This window comes from Oratosquilla oratoria, chromosome 12 (assembly GCF_046742065.1).
Source record: "Oratosquilla oratoria isolate Oo_2021 chromosome 12, ASM4674206v1, whole genome shotgun sequence".
In the NCBI taxonomy this organism is placed as follows: Eukaryota; Metazoa; Arthropoda; class Malacostraca; order Stomatopoda; family Squillidae; genus Oratosquilla; species Oratosquilla oratoria.
The window spans coordinates 30,298,142-30,320,767 of record NC_134788.1 but is presented as its reverse complement, the minus strand read 5'-3'; the positions used below and the strand labels follow the sequence as shown (position 1 = coordinate 30,320,767).

General features: G+C 37.4%; 1 protein-coding gene across 3 annotated transcripts; it reads left to right on the top strand.

Annotated features, from left to right (window-relative positions):
- The first annotated feature begins 566 nt into the window (after positions 1-566).
- On the top strand, positions 567-19,817 carry LOC143031202 (E3 SUMO-protein ligase ZBED1-like). Of its 3 annotated transcripts, none has more exons than XM_076194741.1 (4): positions 567-693; positions 3,128-3,342; positions 9,062-9,232; positions 15,273-19,817. In XM_076194741.1, exons 2-4 carry the CDS (start codon positions 3,252-3,254, stop codon positions 17,069-17,071), a joined length of 2,061 nt encoding a protein of 686 aa, XP_076050856.1. In that variant the 5' UTR covers positions 567-693; positions 3,128-3,251; the 3' UTR covers positions 17,072-19,817. The 3 variants fall into 3 exon arrangements, with proteins under 3 accessions (XP_076050856.1, XP_076050857.1, XP_076050859.1); XM_076194742.1 differs by having other exon boundaries at positions 569-668; XM_076194744.1 differs by lacking the exons at positions 567-693; positions 3,128-3,342 and having other exon boundaries at positions 9,102-9,232; positions 15,148-19,817.
- The last annotated feature ends 2,809 nt before the right edge of the window (positions 19,818-22,626 follow it).

Below are 22,626 nucleotides of genomic sequence, written 5' to 3'. Positions count from 1 at the left end.
TATGTGCATATATTTATATATAAATATATATATATGTGTATATATATATATATATATATATGTATATATATATATATATGTATATATATATATATATATGTTGAGACATTCTGACAGGTTGATGTAAGCGGAATAGGAAACACAGGAGTCTTGGTCTTGAGTTTATTCCTGACTAGTTTCGCAGGTATGCTTTTTCATATTCATATTCCATATTCCTTTGAAAAAGCATACCTGCGAAACTAGTCAGGAATAAACTCAAGACCAAGACTCCTGTGTTTCCTATTCCGCTTACATCATATATATATATATATATATATATATATATACATTTACATATAAATACACACACACACACACACACACACAAATATATATATATATATATATATATATATATATATATATATATATATATATATACATATATATATACACACACACACACACACACACACACATATATATATATATATATATATATATATATATACTTATATACATAAAGTAAAAGTAATTAGAGGCAGTAGATTCCGGAGAGCAAAAAAATTTTTCATTCACAATCGAATGCTACTGCTCGACACTCGACAATTCCTACACAATATAAACAAAAGGGAGACAAGTGAAATATCCATTTCCTTTAAAATCAGTTGATGTAGCAATCATATTGGGTAAATATGTTAACAAGTGACTAAGGTAAGAATATTGGCAACGTCCTCTTTTGGCAAACAGCGTAGTTATGAAGTGATAAATAATAGGTGAAATTTTCAATGAAAACCGGTCCATTGACAAGAACCGATCCCACCTTATAGCGCACATAGTTATAGTAAGCAATTACTTCAGCAACTCATTACCAGCACTACTATCACAACGAGTGTGTAAACCCCCCCCCCTCCCCGGACGAAGTAGCTCATGATTTATTTTACCAGTTTGGTTACCAGTGAAAGTATATCTGTATCATAGTTGTAGCAAAGAATAATGTGTATCAACTACGTAACAATTACCTCTTGGTTAGCTTGTAAATATTTCTATCAACACCATTACATCACCACTGGTTTATCTCCATCATAGCCATCCCCACCACCACATTCCCAGTACCATAAATATCACCACCAGTTTATCACCACATCACCATAACCATCACCACCACCACCAAATTACTGCCATCATCACCATCACATCATCATAGCAATTGTCATCATAGTAATTATCATCACCATCATCCTCGGCATTTGTAATTGTTATTTCGAACTATGTGTTCTTTTCATTATCTGCACTTCATGTATATTGGCGCAATGCCAAATAAACTTACTATATCACTACTATGATCATCACCATCAGCATCATGATCACCATCAGCGTCATGATCACCATCACCATAACATGGCCACATCACCATTATGGGTAAAATATATTAAATGGTGTTTTGTCTGGGGATCTTTTTTTTTTTTTTTTCCTGGATAAGCACAACAATCACCACTGATCCTACTACCATCACCACCACTCCCACCACCATCACCACTACTCCTGCCATCATTTCTGCCTCTTCCACCACAACTATTGACACTGATAAAAAAAAAAAAAAATACAACTCTAACAACGACAACAAGCCCATGACATCATCCCCACAGAGTATCAAGACCCGCATAAGCATGGAATAGGCCTGGCCAAGGTATCAAACTTTCCAAGAGGCAATCAACTCTCATAGAACACTGAATACATCATCCTATACTCACACTAGGTATTCCCGCACAACAAAATATTCCTTCCGTGACCTCTGGGCCAAAGGGGTTACTCAAGCCCCATGGGTCTCCTGCAAGAGACGTGGAACAATAGGTTGATTATAGACCAAAAGGTCCCCTCTTGGCATGCTCTTCCTTTATAATCCTTTGTGTCACACCAGTTGAAAGGAGGAACGGAGCAGTCACTGGTTATCTATTCTCCTCAAGTGAACTGGGGTGGACAATTCTAGTTTTAAAGTAGTTGCCCAGTGGTATTCTTTGGAGCAACTCAAGGTTGCAGGTGTCCTCGTAGCTGTATTAGCCTCAACATGTGCATGTTATATATATATATATATATACATATATATATATATATATATATATATATATATATATATATATGTGTATATATATATATATATACACCTGTATATATATATATATATATGTATATTTATATATGTGTATATATATCATCAAAAGTGATGGGTAGTTGTGCAGTAATTATTTTCTTAAAGGTATTTTCCTTATACTCTATTATAGATTTGTGTTCCTTAGAAAGGAAATTTATGACTTGGCTGTATGTAGTCATATTAGCTAAAGTCATAAATTTCCTTTCTAAGGAACACAAATCTATAATAAGGTATATGGAAAATACCTTTAAGAAAATAATTAATGCATAACTACCCATCACTTTTGATGATATATGCATTAGAGAAAAACTCCTGCCCAAATACACTTATACTTATACATATACATATATATATATATATATATATATATATTTATAGACATATATATATATATACATGTATATATTTATATATATATATATATATATATACATATATATATATATATATATATATATGTATATCAGGGGTGGACAATTCCAGTTTTACAGTAGTTGCCCAGTGGGATCCTTTGGAGCAACTCATGATTGCTCACAAACAAACTCTGGGTGTCCCAGGTACGCGGGTGACCGAATTGACCACCCCTGGTGAAAAGGTGGGCTAAACATAGATGAATTTGATAGGAATGTTTGAATACCTAAGGTCACCCCTTTAGATAGAGGTGAAGGGCAGGATCATCATTATCAGATGTCTATCATTTGTCTCTTTATTAAAGAGGAAACTATGAATTCATTGCTCCAAGACTAAACTGCTTAATATTCTTACCATTGATATTAGCTTTAAGTTTGTTTCTTGTAGAGTTTCATAAGTATGTAATGATCAGGTACCCATCATTGATCCCGTTATTCTATTAAAGAGGAAACTATGAATTCATTGTTCCAAGACTAAATTGCTTAATATTTCTACCATTGATGTTGGCTCTAAATTTGTTTCTCTTAGTGCTTCTAAGTATTCAATGATCACCATTTAGTGATGCAAAGTTAATCTTTATTACAGAAGAAGACAAACAGCTGATGGATTCACAATATGGAAAACAATTCTTGAAGTGATATTATCACTAGTAATCTCACTCGAAGAAATAGAAGAAACCATAGGAGTGAATGAAAGTAAAACCAGTGCAATGGAAGAACTTGTAATCGAAAGGGACAAGGATCCCTGTCAACCAGGTTTCAAATTGGAGAGCTTTGCTGAGACCTCAGAGGAGTCTTCAGGTAAAGTACAGTAGTGATTGTTCAGGAAATTAATCAGGAGGAATCAGTTTAATGAAGAGATATAGTGGAACAGTAGTAAAGTGTCATTTACATGGCACTGCTTTTATTCACCTTGGACAAGCATCTTAATTCGCTAGCAACTAAAAGAATTAATTCGCAGTGTCTGTTTGACACTACAATAAAGTTAAACATGTTCAATTTTACCACTTGCATCTGGCATTTCAATAGCAAATAAAGAAGCTAGTGTCTAGCATCAAAAGCAACACAGTGTAAACAGAACTTTAGGGAAGGAACAATATCAGATGAGTAAGGGTGGTGAGAGTACTTGAAAAAATTGAATCGCTTATCAGGGATGCAGTAGATAAAAGAATAGGTGTCATAATTGCAGTGTGGAAAGCTCAAATTATTCCATGGGTGGAAAGGAAACCATTTCATTCACAATTATTGGAAATGACTCAGCTGTTCCTGGTTGAATAGATTTTTTTTAACTTTAAGTGGAAAAAAAGAAGTACACAGTCATTAAAATTAAGTTTTGGTCATGGGCCATGGCAAATGTGGTAATCAGCAGTTCATGAAAATTGGCAGAGGTAGGTCTAAGAAAGCCATTTCATTCACAATTATTGGAAATGACTCGGCTGTTCCTGGTTGATTTTTTTTTTCTTTTTTTTTTCTTTCTTCAAATTAAAGTGGAAAAAAGAAGTACACAGTCATTGAAATTAAGTTTTGGTCATGGGCTGTGGCAAATGTGGTAGTCAGCAGGTCATGTATGGATTAGGATGAATACTACTGAGGAAGAATGAACTAGAATGAGGGAACTTGTCAGTGTAGCCATGGAGAGGAATGAGGAAAAGAATGGAGTTAGCAAGGCAAGATTTTTTTCTCGAAAATTCTAGATTATCACTTAAAGAAATGAAATAAAAAAATAGAAGAGAGCAAGACAGTGTAGAAGGTAGTTCAAGGAAACGAAAAGTTGCAGGTGCTAATGTATATGGTTTGTTATGGACCAAATCAATATCAATAATTACACTGGTCAACAAAATTGATTAAAATACCTTTCCCACAAGGAAAAGGAGGTGAATATGATAGAATTTTTTCTGATTTCAAATATATTTTCAGAATTTTGCTATCAGGCATAGTTTTCCTGTGATAACATATTAAATTTGAAACAATTATAACTAATGAACAAGGCTAATATTTCAATTAAACTTACCTTTAAAATGTAGAAATAAATTATTTTCAAGTGAATTTTGCTTCTGGGAGATTCCTTCATAGTGTCCAACTAATCAGCCAACATTGAAAAGCTGCACTTCCCTTGATACTGGGTTTCCATGTTCAGAATGTCCTGGTGGAATCTCTCACCATGCTCATCACTGACAGCTCCAAGATTTGCAAGGAAAAAGTCCAAGTGAGAGTCTAGGAAGTGGAATTTTATGCTCGTATTGATTCACAGAATTTCATGGCTCTTTTATGATTTCAGAATAGCTATTTGCTTTGTGATTCCCTCAAAAACTGCACAAATATTCCTAAATAAGAGCCATGCAGCTTTTTCAAGATTATTTAGCTCTTCATCAAAATTTTGGTTTCTCATCAGCTCCATAATCTGTGGTCCAACAAAAACATCTTTGACCCAGGGCAGTGGACAAGATGTAGGGATGACCTGTCATCCAGGCACCCAAGATAAGAGGGGAGGGTGGAGGGGAGTGGAGTGTATTTAGGAATGGAAAGGGTGGGAATGGTTTTTATGCCTTTTTCTTTTTGGCTACCTCCCTTGTAAGGGGGAAAAAGCCATGGTATATGTATGCATGATGTATGTATTATTATTATTATTATTTTTGGAGTGGGGATGTCCAGTGTGAAGTTAGATCTTTACTTTTTCTGTAGCCTGTGAGAATATCTCTTGTAATGGTCCTCAAGATGGGTACATCTCTGTGGATGGAAACTAATCTATGGGAAAGGTGTCAGTTCTTTTCTGTTTCCTCTGTATTCTTGCCAGTTTGCTTGTCTTTTGTGATTTATCAATCTTTTATGTGGATTTTAAAGCTGGATGGTGGCTTGAATACAGTAATGCTGTTTTAAATCTTGTTTGCCATGGGAAGGATTTTTTTAGATGTGTGGGAGAGTTTGGTGGTTAGTCTTGGAGTATGTGTGTTGCATGGGCCCTGGTGGTAAGTTCTATAAGATGTTTGTGTAGTATGCTTCCAATGTAGTATTTTGATGCAGTGACTTGGTGTAACTTGTGTTATGAAATAGGTTAGATGAATGAGACATAGAGTTCTTGCATAGACCTGTGTGTCTCTCAATTTCATCTGCTGTTCCCTGGGGAGGAATTTGGATTCAACATGTAGATGTTCTATTATGGATTTTTTTTTCTTTCTTTTTTAGATAACCTGTTATTGCTCTTGGTGATTTGTTTTTGCTGTTGGTAGGGTGTCTTATGTATGTTTAAGACAGACTGAACATTTTTAAAAGCTCTGCCAAGGGATTTGAACCCTGACCTGTGTGTGCATAATCACAAAGCCAAGATGCTAGTGGCTGAGCCACATGTGATGGTTCAAAAGGACTGTACAAGTCCCCAACCACATTTCACGTAGCTGCAGAAGATGTAGTCTCATTTTCATCCAATCCCTATATTAGGCGAGCCCTCTGACAAGTTGTGTATGTTTAAGACAGATTGAACATTTTTAGAAGCTCTGCCAAGGGATTTGAACCCTGACCTGTGCTTTGTGTTTATGCACACACAGGTCAGGGTTCGAATCCCTTGGCAGAGCTTCTAAAAATGTTCAGGGTGTCTTATGTTTCATGATTGTTGAGATGCTGTGAAGTCATAGTAAAGTATACTACATACATACATATACCAAGGCTTTTTCCCCCTTCCAAGGGAGGTAGCCACAAAAGGAAAGGCACAAAAACACTCTCACCCATTTCATCCCTAAATACACTCCACACCCCTCCCACCCTTCCTCTCATCTGAGCACCTCCTGGATGACGGGTCATCCCTGCACCCTGCCCACCGCCCTGGGTCAGAAGCAGTGTCGCAAGACACAGTACATCCACAGCAAGGCCGCTTCATTTAATCGGCGACCCCCTCCTAGCATTCACCTCTCGCACCACCCCATCCATGTATAAGTTGAACAGCCAGGGCGACATAACGCATCCTTGACGAAGTCCCACCTTTACTTCAAACCACTCACTCTCTCCATTTCCAATCCTAACACATGCTCTACTACTCACATAAAAACTCTTGACAGCTCCCAAAAGCTTTCCTCCTATCCCATAAATCTGCATAACCTCCCACAGTGCCTTTCTGTCTACCCTATCATAAGCCTTTTCCAGATCCATAAAAGCCCAAAAAACATCCTTCCCCTTTCCTATAGCTTTCTCACATATCTGTCTTACCACAAAGATCTGATCTACACAACCTCTACCCGTCCTAAATCCACACTGTTCCTCACCAATTACTCCTTCTGTTCCTCTCCTAATCCTCTCAATTAAGATTCTCCCATAAGCCTTCCCTACTACACTCAACAGGCTAATCCCTCTGAAATTACTACATTCACACTTGTCCCCTTTTCCCTTGTAAAGAGGAACTATACAGGCACTACTCCAGTCCTCCGGTACTTTACCCTCTCTCCAGCAAACATTAAATAATCTCACCAACCAGTCCACCATCACTGAACCTCCCTTTTTCAGACACTCTGCATGACATCCATCCAGACCAGGTGCCTTACCTGCTTTCATCATCTTTACAACTGCCTTCACCTCATCCTTCCTTATTTCTCCTCCGTTCTCCTCACTCATCACTCTCATTTTCTTCGTATTTCCCACTGCAGCTATCTTTCCTTCCCTATCCTCCTTCACATTTAGCAACTCCCTAAAATATTCTGCCCATCTTCCCCTCACTGCCATCTCTTCCATTATCAACTCTCCATCTGTACCTTTTACCTTTTCTTCCCTACTTGATTCGCCTCCTCTTCCTCTCTTAATTTCTTTCCAAAACATCTTTTTATTACTTTCAAAATTTTCTGTCATACTCCTACCCCATTTCACATCTGCTCTCCTCTTTGCCTCCTTTACCTTTTGCTTTACTTCTCTTTTCTTTTCTTTGTACCTCTCATATGACTCCCCTGTCCTCTTTTGTAACCAATCTGTGAATGCTCGCTTCTTCTCTTCTACAACCTTCTTTGTTTCCTCATCCCACCATTCACTACCCTTTCTTCTATTTCCCCCTGTCCTTCTTGTTCCACACACCATCCTTGCACACTTTAAGACTCCCTCCTTGAACCATCCCCATTCCTCCTCCACACCCATCTCTGCTCTATCCTTTACTCCCTCCCACTCCTCCTTCAGCTTCTTTTCGTACTCCTTCTCCTTTTCCTTTTCATTCAAGGAGTTCACTCTAAGAACCTACTACATAAGAACTGTTAATAGATTATGATTTGTTTCCTTTTGCTGACCAAAACATTTGCTTGCTACTGATCTTATGTTTATCTAACTGAATTTCACTGTTAGGTCTTTGGTTTGTGGGCTGAAGGATATATGATTATAAAAAATGAGGCCCAGGATTGTGTGGCTCTTGTCCAATGGTAGGAGTTAGCCATTGATTTTACTGTTGGATGCTTCTTTGATTCATGATTTTTTGGGGTGAGCAGTGTCACTGATGATTTGGTATTTGTAACTATTAATTACCACAAGAATAGTAATCAAATGAAAGAATTAGTATGTAATTACAAAAACACTGTCTAAAGTAGTATTACTTCTGATCCAGGGCAGTGGGCGAGATGCAAGGGTGATCCATCATTCAGGAGGAGCCAAGATAAGAGGGAGGGAGGGGTGGATTTTATGCCTTTGTTTTTGGCTACCTCCCTTGTAAGGGGGAAAAAAAGCCATTAGTATATGTATACATTAATGTTCCTACCATAAATGATTCAGCTTTGTGACCAGTAGCTTACAAAATAAGAAATGTGCTACTCTAGCAGGAATTTTGTTTCCTGTCAGTATTGCAGGATGCCAAGTGTATATGTAGCTTTCTTTGATTAAGCTTTTGTAAGTTGGGACTTTACGTGCTTGTTAAACAGGTGGTGATACAAATATAAGAGCTTACATGTACAGATTCTTGTTCATTGGATGTTTGTCAAATGGAACTCATAAATATATAGAGTACTGTACATAAATTTTATCCCATTGTCGCAAAACACTAATGTCGAAAGTTCTGTAAATTTTGATCACTAACTGTGATCCTCTTCAGCAGAATGAGTACATAGTGGAAGACATATACATATATACAAAAATGTAAGGTGAGAAAAAAGAACAGGGAAAAAGCTCAGGTTACATGACTGACGCTCCGCGGGTTTTGTGAGTTTTTGTCCCCTTGGAGTAAATAAGGTAGTAGTTGATTGACAACTGAGGTGGTAAAGAAGTCAGGTGACCATTGAACATTTGAAATATCAAAAATAGGGAAATATTTAATCAGGGAAGACTCGATTATTTTCCTTCTGAAAATATATTTTGATTTATAAATTATTTCAGCAGCATCCCAATATATGCGATGATCTTTGTTTGCAATGTGCTGAAATACCACAGATCTTTCTTGACCATATTTTACAGAATTTAAGAACCCCATCTCCCTCATGGTCACTTTCTAGTCAGATATGAAAGCTTTTACCATAATATCTTTTGAAAAATAATGACTAACTTGTATTTCTCTTTGCCTTCAAATCAGAACAAGCAGTAAACTGCAGCTCATATATATGGATAAAGGAGGAGCCTAGCATCAAAGAAGAACCTCTAGATGAGAGAGATATGGAAATCAACAAGGCCTGCAATCTCCTAGGATTACATGTTAAAAATGAGGGCATTGCTACAAACTCAGAGCTTAATTCTTCAAGAAATAGTAAGTACTTTTTCTTAACAATTATTTTATATGCCATTATCAAGAAAAAAAAAAGGGGGTCTTTGGGTAGTAGACATGATTCTGTGTATATTCATTCTAGATTCAGAAATACCAGCCATTTCATTCTATCAGCTTTTTTTTTTCCCCTAGATAATTTATAAGTTATTTGGAGGAAGAGCCAACCTCTTTTTTTTTATTCTTTTGTATTCTGGTAAGAGAAATCATTCAGTGAGACCCTTTCAACGCAAAAGTCAAATGCAGACTGACTCAGAGGGAAGATGAGAGATGTCACCAATACAACAAAATCTTGTACTCGGCATTGCTAATACAATAGCCATTACAATACAATACAATACAATTACAATACAATAGAATCCCATTATGATGGCATCCTTGGGAACACGATTGTGCTGAGAAAGACAAAATTCTGTTATCGTGAGGTTTACTCTAATGATGTCCGAGAATTAATGCTACATACACTTACAAGCATTAAATATGAAGTACATGATAAATAATGTAGAAAATAAGTAACAAATGATGGAATATACAACATTAGAAGGCATTACTGAACCATTTGTTCAATAATAGAATACTCACAAAGTATGGTTGTAGGTAGTGCTGGGCAGCTACCGATGAAATTACCGGTTTTATCGGCAACAAACTTAATGATAGCTTACCGACAAAAATTCTGCTACCGGTAAAGCTTCGTTAACCGATAACTCGATAAGCTATACCATAACACTCAGAGAAGGGTAACTTCGGTAAGCACGTCTCGGCTTGGTGGTACTGAGTAACGGTGGTGACAGGCTAATTTTACCGGTTAAACTTTTATCATTAAGCAAGTATGTACCGCTAAGGTTTCGGTAATTTTTTATCATTAAAACCATTTTTTTTGGCACTCTTTTTTTAATTTCTCAATAGAATTAATGTTATTTCTGTGATCGGCATACGAAACTGTATCAATTGTGAAAGTTTCATAGAAAAAATTCCGCATGTTGCCAAACGAAGACCCATATATGTGTGTGTGTGTGTGTGTATATACTATATATATATATATATATATATATGTATATATATATAATATATATATATATATATATATATATATATATATATATATATATATATATATATATACATGATCGACAGCTATTTCCCTCTCGGAACAGCTCAGAGCTTGTATGACCGATCTATGGGTAATGCTGTGACCTTACACACACCTCCCCCCCAACTCCCTGCCCACGAGAGTTGGAGTAACGACTCGGAGCGCAGCAATACTGAAATTATTTCAGCCCTGGACAGGTGTGTGTGTGTGATTCACTTTGGTAACCTTGGTCTTTGGATCACGTGTTGGACTCATGATCGACACCTATTTCACTCTAGGAAGAGATCTGTGTGTTTGTGTGTGTGTGTGTGTATTTACCTAGTTGTATTTTATGGGAAGGGGAGCTATGCTCGTGGTGTCCCGTTTTCGTATCTCATTTTATCTAAACTATTTTTAAATTCATGTATTGTTTTTGCACACACCACTTTCTCATCTAACTTGTTCCAACTGTCAATTACTCTGTGAGGAAAGCTGTTCCTTTTCAGGTCTCTTCTATAGCTGTTTTTATTTTTATTTTATTTCCATGTCCTCTTGTATTTCTGTCATCCCATTTTATCAGATTTTCTTTATCAGTAATTTCTATGCCTTTCATGATTCTGTAAATAGCTATCAAATCTCCTCTCTCTTCTTTGCTCTAGTGTCTGTAGTTCAAGTTTTGCTAGTCTCTCTTCATATGATAGTTTTGAGAGTGTTGGTGCCAATTTTGTAATTGCTCTTTGTATTCTTTCAAGTTTTTTTATACATTTTTTTGCACTTGGTGACCATATCGTTGCTGCATATTCCAATCTTGGTCTTATCAGGGTGATTAGAATTTTGTTCACCATTTCTTCATCCAGGTATGTAAATGCAACTTTGATTGTTCTTATCAAATTATAGGTTTCTCCAAAAATCTTATTTATATGTTTCTCAGGTGACATATTATTCATAACAATGACTCCCAGGTCCTTTTCATTTTCTACTTTTTTTTATTCCTTCTCCCAATTTATATGATCCTGTTATTCTATTTTTACTTTTTCCAAATTCCATTATACTACACTTCTTTGTATTGAACTCCATCTCCCACTTCCTACTCCATTCCTGTACTTCATTTAGATCTCTCTGTAGTGATTCACAATCTTCTTCCGTGTTCACTTTTTTCAATAGTTTTGCATCATCTGTAAAGAAGCTCATATAGCTTTCAATTCCTTCATCCATATCATTAATATATATAACAAACATTATTGGGGCCAGAACTGTTCCTTGTGGAACACCGCTTATTACTTCATCCCATTTTGAGTGTTGGTGTCTTATCACTACTCTCATTTTTCTTTCTTGCAAAAAGTCTTCCATCCAATTTAGCAGTTTGCCCTGTATTCCTCCTTCAGTTTCTAATTTCTTAAGCAACTTCTTATGTGGTACTTTGTCAAAAGCTTTTTTTAGGTCTAGAAATGCACAATCAGCCCATCCATCTCTTTCTTGTATTATATCTATTAGCCTTGAATAGAAACATATTAAATTGGTGACACATGATCGTCCTTGTCTGAATCCAAATTGCCTTGGATTTAGCACATTGTTATTTTCTAAATATTTTACCCATCTAATTTTGACAATTCTTTCACAAATTTTTGCTATTGTACTTGTTAGAGAGACTGGCCTATAGTTGGTAGGGTCTTCCTTATTTCCCCCTTTATATATAGGTACTATATTGGCTTTTTTCCAATCTTCTGGAACTTTACCTTCTTTCAAGTAACTGTTTATTATGCTATGTATTATGTCTGCCAGTTCATTCCTGTTTTCTTTCAAAATCCAGTTTGCTATTTCATCTGGTCCATGTGATTTTCAGACATCAAGATTACTCAAGTGTTTCAATATTTCATTCTTTGTTACTTCTATTTCTTTCATAAGGGGGACTTTCTCTTTCCATTCGATCTCTTCAGGTTGTATGTTCTCCCTTGTAAACACTGATTTAAAATGTTTGTTCATAATTTCCGCCATGTGTGTGTGTGTGTGGTGTATAGTTTCGTATGCTGATTACAGAAATAACATTAATTTTTTGGAGAAATTAAAGAAAGTGCCGAAGAAACGGTTTTAATGCTAAAAATTTAGACTTTAGCGGTACAAGGGTATCTGGGAGTTGTTATACGTGAGCGTGTCATAAAAGTTGTTCAACTTCTCTGGTGAACTTATGTATAATTACCCCTTCCAATAGAGTATAATTCCCCCACTAAACTGTTTCAGTCACATGTATATGTTACGTGTAGTGAATATTTTTGTTGTATAATATTGTATAGTGAAGATGATATATCTTGAACATGAAGATGTTTATATCAACTGCCTATGCAGAAAATGAAAGATTAGACTCTTGGTAACAACTTGTTAAGATTATGTTTTATTTTATTTTCATTTTTTCATTATTTTTTTATTTTGATTAGTGAAAAATGCTGTGAAAATCTGTTAGAATAAATGAAAAAAAGGTTACAGTTTCCTTTATTTTTTCTTAACAAATTAAAGTATGACTTTTTCCCTTCACAATGACATAACAATTTATAATAGAACCAGAGATATAGCTTATTAAAGGACATAAACATTGATTTTTCAGGAGATATTTAAACTGGGAGGCTGGGTAGTGGGTAGGCGGCATGCTCCTGCCTCTTACTTTGATAACGCACTGATACTGGTGGAGGGGGTAGGGGGGGTGTTGGTGACCCTTTTTTTTCGAAATTCGGGAGTGAAGTATCACTCCCACGGGCTTTGTTTGAGCCCTTGTGATTGTGTTTATGTAAGACACACCTTGTGTGGAGGAGGTGGAATAGTGTAACTATTCAGAGGGGGACAGGGGGCAGTAGAAAAGAGGCTGTGTGGCATACAGCCTCTCTTTTCTACTGCCCCCTATCACCCTCTAGGGGGCAGTAAGAGAGGCTGTATGCCACACAGCCTTTCTTTTCTACTTGACCGCGCTGCCGGGATGGGGTTTGAGGGTTGCAAGGTTGGTCAGTTGGGGGGAGGATGGATGGAGTGGGTGGGAAGAGGGGGAGGGTGCGTATTGACATAGGGTGTGGTGGTCACAGGAGGGTTTGGTTGGGAGGAGGAGGGGGGTGGTTGCTTCGCTGCGTGGATGAGAACACTGTTATACAATTTCAGCAAAAACCCACTATGTTGGATAAGAAGAAATGAAATAGGTGATATCCATATCTTTCGATCACAGATTGTGATCCTCTTCAGTGGAATACAGAGTAGTGGAGCAAAAGGCATGTCTTATATAGAGAAAGAAGAAGGAACATGGGCAGGGCTCAAGTGCCAAGTGGCATCTAATGCTTTGGGTGGCAAATCACCCGCCTTCACCAAAGATGGTAATAATTTATTGACTGCCCAGGTAGTAATGCAGTCTGGTGACCATTGTCCATTTGAGATGTTAAAATTAGGAAATTGCCTAATCAAGGAGGATTCTATTATTTTCCTTTTGAAACAGCACTTTGAGTTGAAAATTATTTTTGCTTTATTCCAATCCATACGGTGGCCTTCCTTATCTACGTGTTGGAAAACAGCGGAATTTTGTTTGCATATCTAACTGAGTTCTTGTGTTCTTTCATTCTAGTGTTTAAATCTCTACCTGTTTGTCCCCAATATACCTTATTACAATCCGAGCATGGATTTATTTCATCTCTAGGTCTTTGGTGTACATTAACTATTTTCTTGGATAAGTTATTGAGGTAAATACAAAGTTTATGTCTTTCTTTGGCAGAAAATATGAACAATCATTGATGGACTTATTATAAGGCAATTTGATACATTTTTTGTCCCATACGAAGTTCTTAGTGGAATGGGAAGTGGATCCATAATGACTAGTTTTAGCTTTACTTAGGGCTTTGTTTAGGAACCAATCAGATGAAATAAACCACGGGGTTTATAAACTTCCATGCCCGGATTGTAATAAGGTGTTTTGTGACGAGGAGTCATGTGTATCGTCTGTTTGTTTACGAATGAGCCAATAATTTCAGCATTGTATTCCTTGCTCAGCTTGATTGTTGAAATTGTTGTTGTGATGGGTGTGGCTGAGGGCCGTAGCGTGCCTGAGCCCCCGGGCAGCTGCCAGCTGAATGACCACGGCCGTCACTGTTATCATGTTAGGTCACGGGGAGATTGGAGAGACACGGTTTCCACACTTACCAGATCTTCATATTTAACTTTGTATTGCTGCTATGAAAGTTTTAGATCCTTAATGTTTATTAATATATGCATATTTACATGAAAGACACCATTTGCATGTTGCAATCTATTTGTACTGTACTTGTATTGGAGTTAATTGCAAACAAGTTCACAAATACACTTATCAGACTCGCACGAGTGATGACTGACAAGGATATATATATATATAAAAGCTATGGGTTGGGGCAGGGAATGCAGTATACCATAACACACTCACGGAAAACAGAGACAAGAATAAACGGGCAGAGATGATCAAAGATTCTGGTGGATTAACACTGCCCATTGAAGTGGCAAGGTAACGTGTTATTCAAAAATCATGTTTTGATAGTGATACGCATGTAATTATCATTCACGTAGTCTCAAGTAACTAATATTTGCTAGTTTTAATTGGGATGAATTAAGTGACTGTGTGCTTTAATGAGAGTGGATCAAATCTTTTTGAGCGCTTGCCCAACTCTGATAAGAGATACATTAAATATTGTGATGTATGTCTTTTCTTAAAACTCAAGTAATAGTATATGCTCTCTGTATTTCATTAACGAAAACTAATTCGATGATCAATATAATTATAGCCTACTTAGTAAATGATTCCTTACAATGTTTTTTTTTTCTTTCTTTGTTGCAGTGTTCTCTCTGTCTCTACAATGTAATCCAAACGAAAGAGAAAAAGTCCGGTATGGACATACATGGAGCAGACAGGATCAAACATAGTTACATGTACCATATGCAAAGTTACTTTTACCTTTACAGGAACTACATCTGGACTACTGGGGCATTTAAGACATTCTACCGAGTACTTTGATCTGCTAAACATAGAAACACCTGACTGGTCACCACCGCTTGCATCGTTGCAGTCCGCTGAATCTGAATCACTATCACTGACTGGACCATCACAACCAGGACCATCGCAGCCTGGACCATCCAGCAGGGTCATATCAGCGGCGCCACAACAACAAACACTGGAATGTGTTTTCACCAGAAGGCAAGCATATCCAGATGGGTCAGAAAAGAAAAAAAACATTGATTCACATCTACTGAAATTGATAGTGACTGATATGCAACCTCTATCCTTGGTAGAAAATAAAGGTTTTCAGGAGTTTGTGAAAGTGATCGATCCTCGTTATGTGCTTCCAAGTAGGAGGGAGCTCATGCAAACACACTTTCCTTCTCTTTATGAAAAACAAAAACAACAGGTGCGAGAAGAGTTGGAGGGGGCAAGTTATGTTGCTCTCACTTCCGATCTTTGGACCTCAAGGCAAACTAAATCATTTCTAAGTGTAACTGCTCATTTTATATCTCCTGAATGGGAGCTCAAATGTAAGCTACTGGCTACAAAAAGACTAATGGTTGACCACACATCAAAAAACATAGGAGATGCACTCAAAGAAATATGTGAGGAGTGGGACTTGCTAGAAAAAGTGTGTTGTATCGTGACAGATAATGCTCCCAACATAGTAAAAGCAGTGACAGACATGAAGGTAAATCACATTCCATGTTTCGCCCACTCTCTGAATCTTGTGGTTCAAAATGCTCTGAAGAACACTAATGATGTGAAGAAAGTACAAGAAAAGGTGAAAGCGATTGTGTCATTCTTTCACCATAGTGTTAAAGCTTCAGACAAGTTATGTGCCCAGCAGGTACAACAAGGAGGTGAGAGAAAAAAACTGATAATGGACGTGGAGACAAGATGGAACTCAACATTCTATATGTTTGAAAGGTTCCAGGAGCAACACGAAGCAGTGACATCAACTTTGTGCGTGTTAGGTAGAAATAACATGTGCCTATCTGGTGATGAGTTAGAATGTCTCAGCAAAGCCATCTGTGTCCTTGAACCTTTTGATGTGGTGACTAAAGAACTTTCGGCAGAAAAAATGACTTGCCTGTCAAAAGTTATTCCACTGATCAAAGCCCTTCGAAGTTGCATGTATTCAACGGACGAATATAGAAGAGAGCTCTATGAAACTTTTCCTTTGGGTCTGGAGTTGGGAGCGCGATTAGATAGGAAATTTTTAGGACTTGAGAGAGGATTTATTCTTGCAGTGGGAACATTGTTAGACCCAAGGTTTAAGAAACTTCATTTCGTTGATAAAGGAAACATAAATGAGGTGCAGGAAAGGCTTATAAACTCAATGCGTGCACGAAGTGATTCCCAGGCGCCTGTGCCAGCTCCAGCAACACAAGCAGCTCAACATCAGAGACCAACACAACCAAAAAGACAGCTCGACTTGTGGGGAGAACATGATAAGATTGTGAAAGAGTGTCTGAAGGCAGCACAAACAACATGTGTTGGACCAAATGTGGACATGAGGAGGTACCTAGAGGAAGGCATTATTGCCCGACACGAAGATCCTCTACGCTGGTGGAAAAATCATTCACAGGCCTTCCCTTTATTGCAGGACAAGGCAAAATATTATTTTTGCATTCCAGCGACATCTGTGCCATCTGAACGAGTGTTTTCGCGAGCAGGTGAATTAATTTCAAACAGACGAAATTGCTTAAGTGATGAAAATGTAAATATGCTTCTGTTTCTAAATAAGAATATGAACTAATTTGTATAAAAAAATAATTGAGGAAATAAATAAGAAACATGCTGACAATGAAATCTAATATATCCTTGAGTATTCACCTTGGTCTTTGGATCACGTGCTGGGCTCGTGATCGACAGCTATTTCCCTCTCGGAAGAGAGCTCAGAGCTCGTATGACCGATCTATGGGTGACCTTACACGCAACTCCCCGCCCACGAGAGTTGGAGTAACGACTCAGAGAGCAGCGATACTGAAATTATTTCAACCCTGGACAGGTGTGTGTGAGATTCACCTTGGTCTTTGGATCACGTGTTGGACTCGTGATCGACAGCCATTTCCCTCCCGGAAGAGAGCTGCGTGTGTGTGTGTGTGTCGTGTATAGTTTCGTATCAGCATTACAGAAATAACATTAATTTTTTGGAGAAATTAAAGAAAGTGCCGAAGAAACGGTTTTAATGGTAAAAATTTACAGAGACTTTAGCGGTACAAGGGAATCTGGGAGTTCTTATACATGAGTGTGTCATAAAAGTTGTTCAACTTCTCTGGTGAACTTATGTATAATTACCCTTTCCAATAAAGTATAATTCCCCACTAAACTGTTTCAGTCACATGTGTATGTTACGTGTAGTGAATATTTCTATGTTGTATAATGTTGTATAGTGAAGATGATATATCTTAAACATGAAGGTGTCCATATTAACTGCCTATGCAGGGAATGAAAGGATAGACTTGGTAACAACTTTATCTTTTTTATTTTGAATAGTGAAAAATGCTGTGAAAGTCCGTTAAAATGAATGAAAAAAAAAGTTAGATTCCATTGTTTTTTCTTAAATTAAAGGGTGCTACTTTAGTATGCTATCTACCGTGCGAGTGAGTGAATGGAGGGTGTCTGAGGGTGGGTGTGGTGTGTAAACTTTTGTCGTCTGCATGCATGGGTTCATGTTTGGAAGGTGCATGTGGGAGTGGGAGTTTTGTTAATACACACACATATAATGAGCTTTGACTAATTTGTAATAAATGTTTTCCTAAAAACTAACCTAACCTAACCTGACAAATTTGTAATAAATGTTTTCCTAAAAACTGTTTTTATGCTCCCTTGTCTTAATATTTATTTCATACAAATTAGCCCAGTATGTGATCCAAAGACCAAGGTGAATACTCAAGGATATATTAAATTTCACTGTCGGCATGTTTCTTATTCAATTCAATTATTTTTTCATACAAATTAGTTCATATTCTTATTTAGAAACAGAAGCATACTGGCATTTTCATCACTTAAGCATATATATATATACATATATGGGTCTTCGTTTGGCGACACGCGGATTTTTTTTTATGAAACTTTCACAATTAATACAGTTTCGTATGCTGATCACAGAAATAACATTAATTCTATTGAGAAATTAAAAAAGTGCAGGAAAAACGGTTTTAATGGTAAAAAAATGACCGAGACCTTAGCGGTACATACTTGCTTAATGGTAAAAGTTTAACCGGTGAAATTAGCGGGGCACTGGGCCCGTCACTACCGTCACTCAGTACCACCAAGCCGAGACGTGCTTACCGAAGTTACCGCTCTCTGAATGTTATGGTATAGCTTATCGTGTTATCGGTTAACGAAGCTTTAACGGTAGCAGAATGTTTGCCGGTAAGCTATCGTTAAGGTTGTTCGATAAAACCTGTAACTTACTGGTAGCTGCCTACCACTACCACCTCCAAACATGACACGAACGAAAATGTATACACCACACCCACACTCAGACACCCTCCATTCACTCACTCGCATGGTAGATAGCATACTATAGTAGCACCAATTAAAGTATGACCTTTTCCCTTTACAATGACATAACAATAAAAACAATATGTAAAATAGAACTAGAGATATAGCTTATTAAAGGACAAAAACATTGATTTTTCGAACTCGACTCGAACTTGTGACATCACTACTACCTCACGAGTCTTTTACCGGTAAACTGTCAGTAATTTCGGTAACTGTATTGTTGTTCACCAATAATTCCGATATTGAAATTAGCGGTATTTGCCCAGCACTAGTCCCCAGACAAGCATATAAACAAAATAATTGGAGAAACCTATAATTTACTGAGATCAGTAAAGGTGGCTTTTAATTACTTGGATGAGGAAATGGTAAAGAAAATACTAGTTACACTGATAAGACCAAGATTGGAGTACACTACGACACTATGGACACCCAGTACAAAAAGGAATATACGGAAAATAGAAGGAATCCAAAGAGCAATGACAAAGCTGGCCCCAGCAGCACTCTCAGAATTGACATACGAGCAAAGATTGTCTAAACTGGAAGTATCAACCCTGGAACAAAGAAGAGAAAGAGGAGATCTATCGTCCATTTACAAAATCATGAAAGGCATGGAAGTTCTTGACAGAGATGACTTATTAAAGTGGGATAAAAGAAAAACAAGAGGACATGAAAAGAAACTCAAAAAAGGATAGTTATAGAAAAGATCTAAAAAAAAAAAATTCAACACAGAGTGGTTGATGTTTGGAACAAATGGGATGAAACAATAGTGTGTGCAAACACCATACAAGAATTTAAGAACAAACTAAATACTGAGGGATACAAAGATGGGTCACTTTGACCATAGCTCCCCTTCCCGTTTAATACAACTAGGTAAATACATGTGACAACCCTGCCTAATGAGAGGGACATGCAGCCTTGTAGGAAACAGTTGTCTTTTTTGTTGTCAGTTGTCTTTTGTGCTTACTCATGTGCACAACTAACAAGTATGCCTCTTCCAGACCACGAACTATTTAACATAAAATTTGTAGAAGCTGTTGAGACATACAAATGTCTTTATGACACAACATCACCTCAGTACATCTCGAAGGATGAACAAGACAAGGCATGGAACTGCATAGCAGAGATGTTTTGCTCTACAGGTATGTCCGCTGAATTTGTTTTATATATAGTGGTGTGTCAAGTATTGATTATTACATATTACGTTAAGCATGACTTTTACATGACATCAAACCAACCTAGTAACTTGAGAACTGCAAAGAAGAGATCAGAGTTACAGTTAAGGCAGTTCAATACTTAATAAAGATTGAAAGACAAGATGCTTGTAAAAAGACCTGGTGTTTCCTTTCTCAGTTACATTACATAGTGTTATAAATGATATTGGGAAGCATATTTATACACATGCACTAAACTGTGAATCTATGACACTTCTTGGATCTAAATATTGTTCACATTGCCTATCCCTCATTTGCCAGGCTGTTGTGGCTGTGTGGCCAAGAAATTGTCATGGAGCCTGAGGGATTAAAATGTATGCATTGGTCAGCTCTTGACCAGTACGTGGTGTTGACCGCACTCCACCGTGATATCGAATGTAGTTATGCAGGACACATGCAGCTTATGTGACGCTGTCAACCTTATTTGGATTACAACTGAGCGGTCCCTCAAACAATCTGAATTTTGAAATAAAAATGCCAAATGCGCACTCAACACTTTTTCTTGCTGTCGATAACCTTTTTGTTGAACATTCTTTTTGGATCCGTGAGGCTTCTCCTAGGATAAGGACCCATGATGTGTTCTTGCAGCTGAAACGCTTCATCAGCGGCGAAATACATAGGAAAGGGTGGTTTGTCCTCTTCATTTGGGGGGATAGAAGGTGGTGGAATGTTCATTGTGCCTTGGGCAAGGCTGTGGAAGAAGCCTGATTCTCGTAGTACTCGACCGTCACTGTTGGGTCCATAATCACCAATACTTATGAAAGTAGAAAATCTATCTGCATCAGCACGTGCCATCAAGACAATCAAAAAGAAGCCTTTGTAGTTATGATAGGCATACATATACCATACATATACCAATACTTTTTCCCCCTTACAAGGGAGGTAGCCAAAAAGGAAAAGGCATAAAATCATTCCAACCCATTCTATCCCTGAATACCCACACCCCTCCACCCTCCCTCTTATCTTAGCACCTCCTGGCTATGATAGGCAGAACCAAATTAATCAGGACACCTGATACTTATATGCTTCCCATCCAATGATGCCAAGTCGTTAGGCATCTTCCAAAGCTCAAAATATCTCTGTGCAATTGCTTCCCACTTTTCTCTTGGTGGAAAAGACATGTGTTGCGATTGAAGGGCACACCACACTATTTCAGCAGTATCCCCTACAATTTCACTTATCATTGAGACACCCCAATAGAACTCAAATTGTAGTGCTGAGAATGACATTCCTGTTACCAAGAACCTGCAAAAAGATATATACAGTACATTAATAGAAAAGTAATGATCAAGAGGCAGATTAATAGTATTAGAAGAAAACACCAATTTAACGTAAAATGCAAACAAAATTGAAAATATAGCAAAGAAAATAGCATTGATCAATATCACGAATCCTTTTTGTTTTCAGGTGCAGAATGCAAATCGAGGTGGAAGCATCTGAGAGGCGGGCTCACAAGATACATCAAGAAGAGACAAGGTCCAAAATCTATCAGACAGTTTTATTTGTGGGATGTGATGCAGTTTGTACTCCCGTTCCTAAAATCCAGGATTCAGATAGGAACTTTGCCTACTCCAAGTCCAGGAGAAGACAATGAAGACCCTGCTGACGTGGAAGATGACGATGTTGATCCTGAAGATTCTGTTTATGAAGCATCTTTGGAAGGACTCGAAACTCCAAGGACAACTAAAAATCATGCACCACTCCCCAACTTTGCTACCTCATCCAAACGGGGGAGAAAAAGAGCCGCAGATGATTATTTTGAAAGCACCGTAGCTGATTTTGTTTCCAAAATATCTGATGATGAATCAAAAAATCCTGATCTTCAGTTCTTCAAAAGTCTTCTACCAGACGTGGCAGGGTTCAGTGGTTCACAGAAAAGACGTTTTAAAATAAAAGTATTGCAACTCATAGATGAAATATGTAATGAAGGGTCAGTTTCTTGATCATCTAGTGTCTTTGTATATTCACACTCAACAGGTAGCTATCTGCAGCATCCTGAAGCCCCTGATGTTATGGTTCAACAAGCAATGACAATGGAGCCTCAGGATCAAGACAGCTACTCAGGATTTACTGTACTATAAAGTTTAGTGTTTGTTAATCATGATGCATATGTGAGAACCTATTTTGTGAATAATAAAGTATATTGGAAAAGGTCATGACTATTGCTAAACACCCTATGTTATGTTTTATATATCCCCTTTTGGAACTCAGTGCTGAGTTATTGTTTTGGCTATAGTAGCATTAGTAGTAGTAGTAGTGATGATGATGATGATGATAATAACAGGTGATAATAATGATAAATATAATTAAATTGCAATGTATTTCTCATCTGTTTGTGTCACTGTTTCAACCATATTTTTCAATTGCTGGAAAGAATAATGATTCACCATACCTTAGAAATATGAGTAGTCCTTCCTCTGCGTTCACACATCCTCTGTAGTTAATATCTTTCCGCAGCAATAAGCTCACAGTGGTCACCTGCAGATGGCAAAAAAGTTTCCGCATTCGGTAAAAAAGCTGGAACTTCTCTTCATTGAGCTTTAGTTGCTTTGCAACTACATAAACAGTCTGACTACATTATCTATAGGAT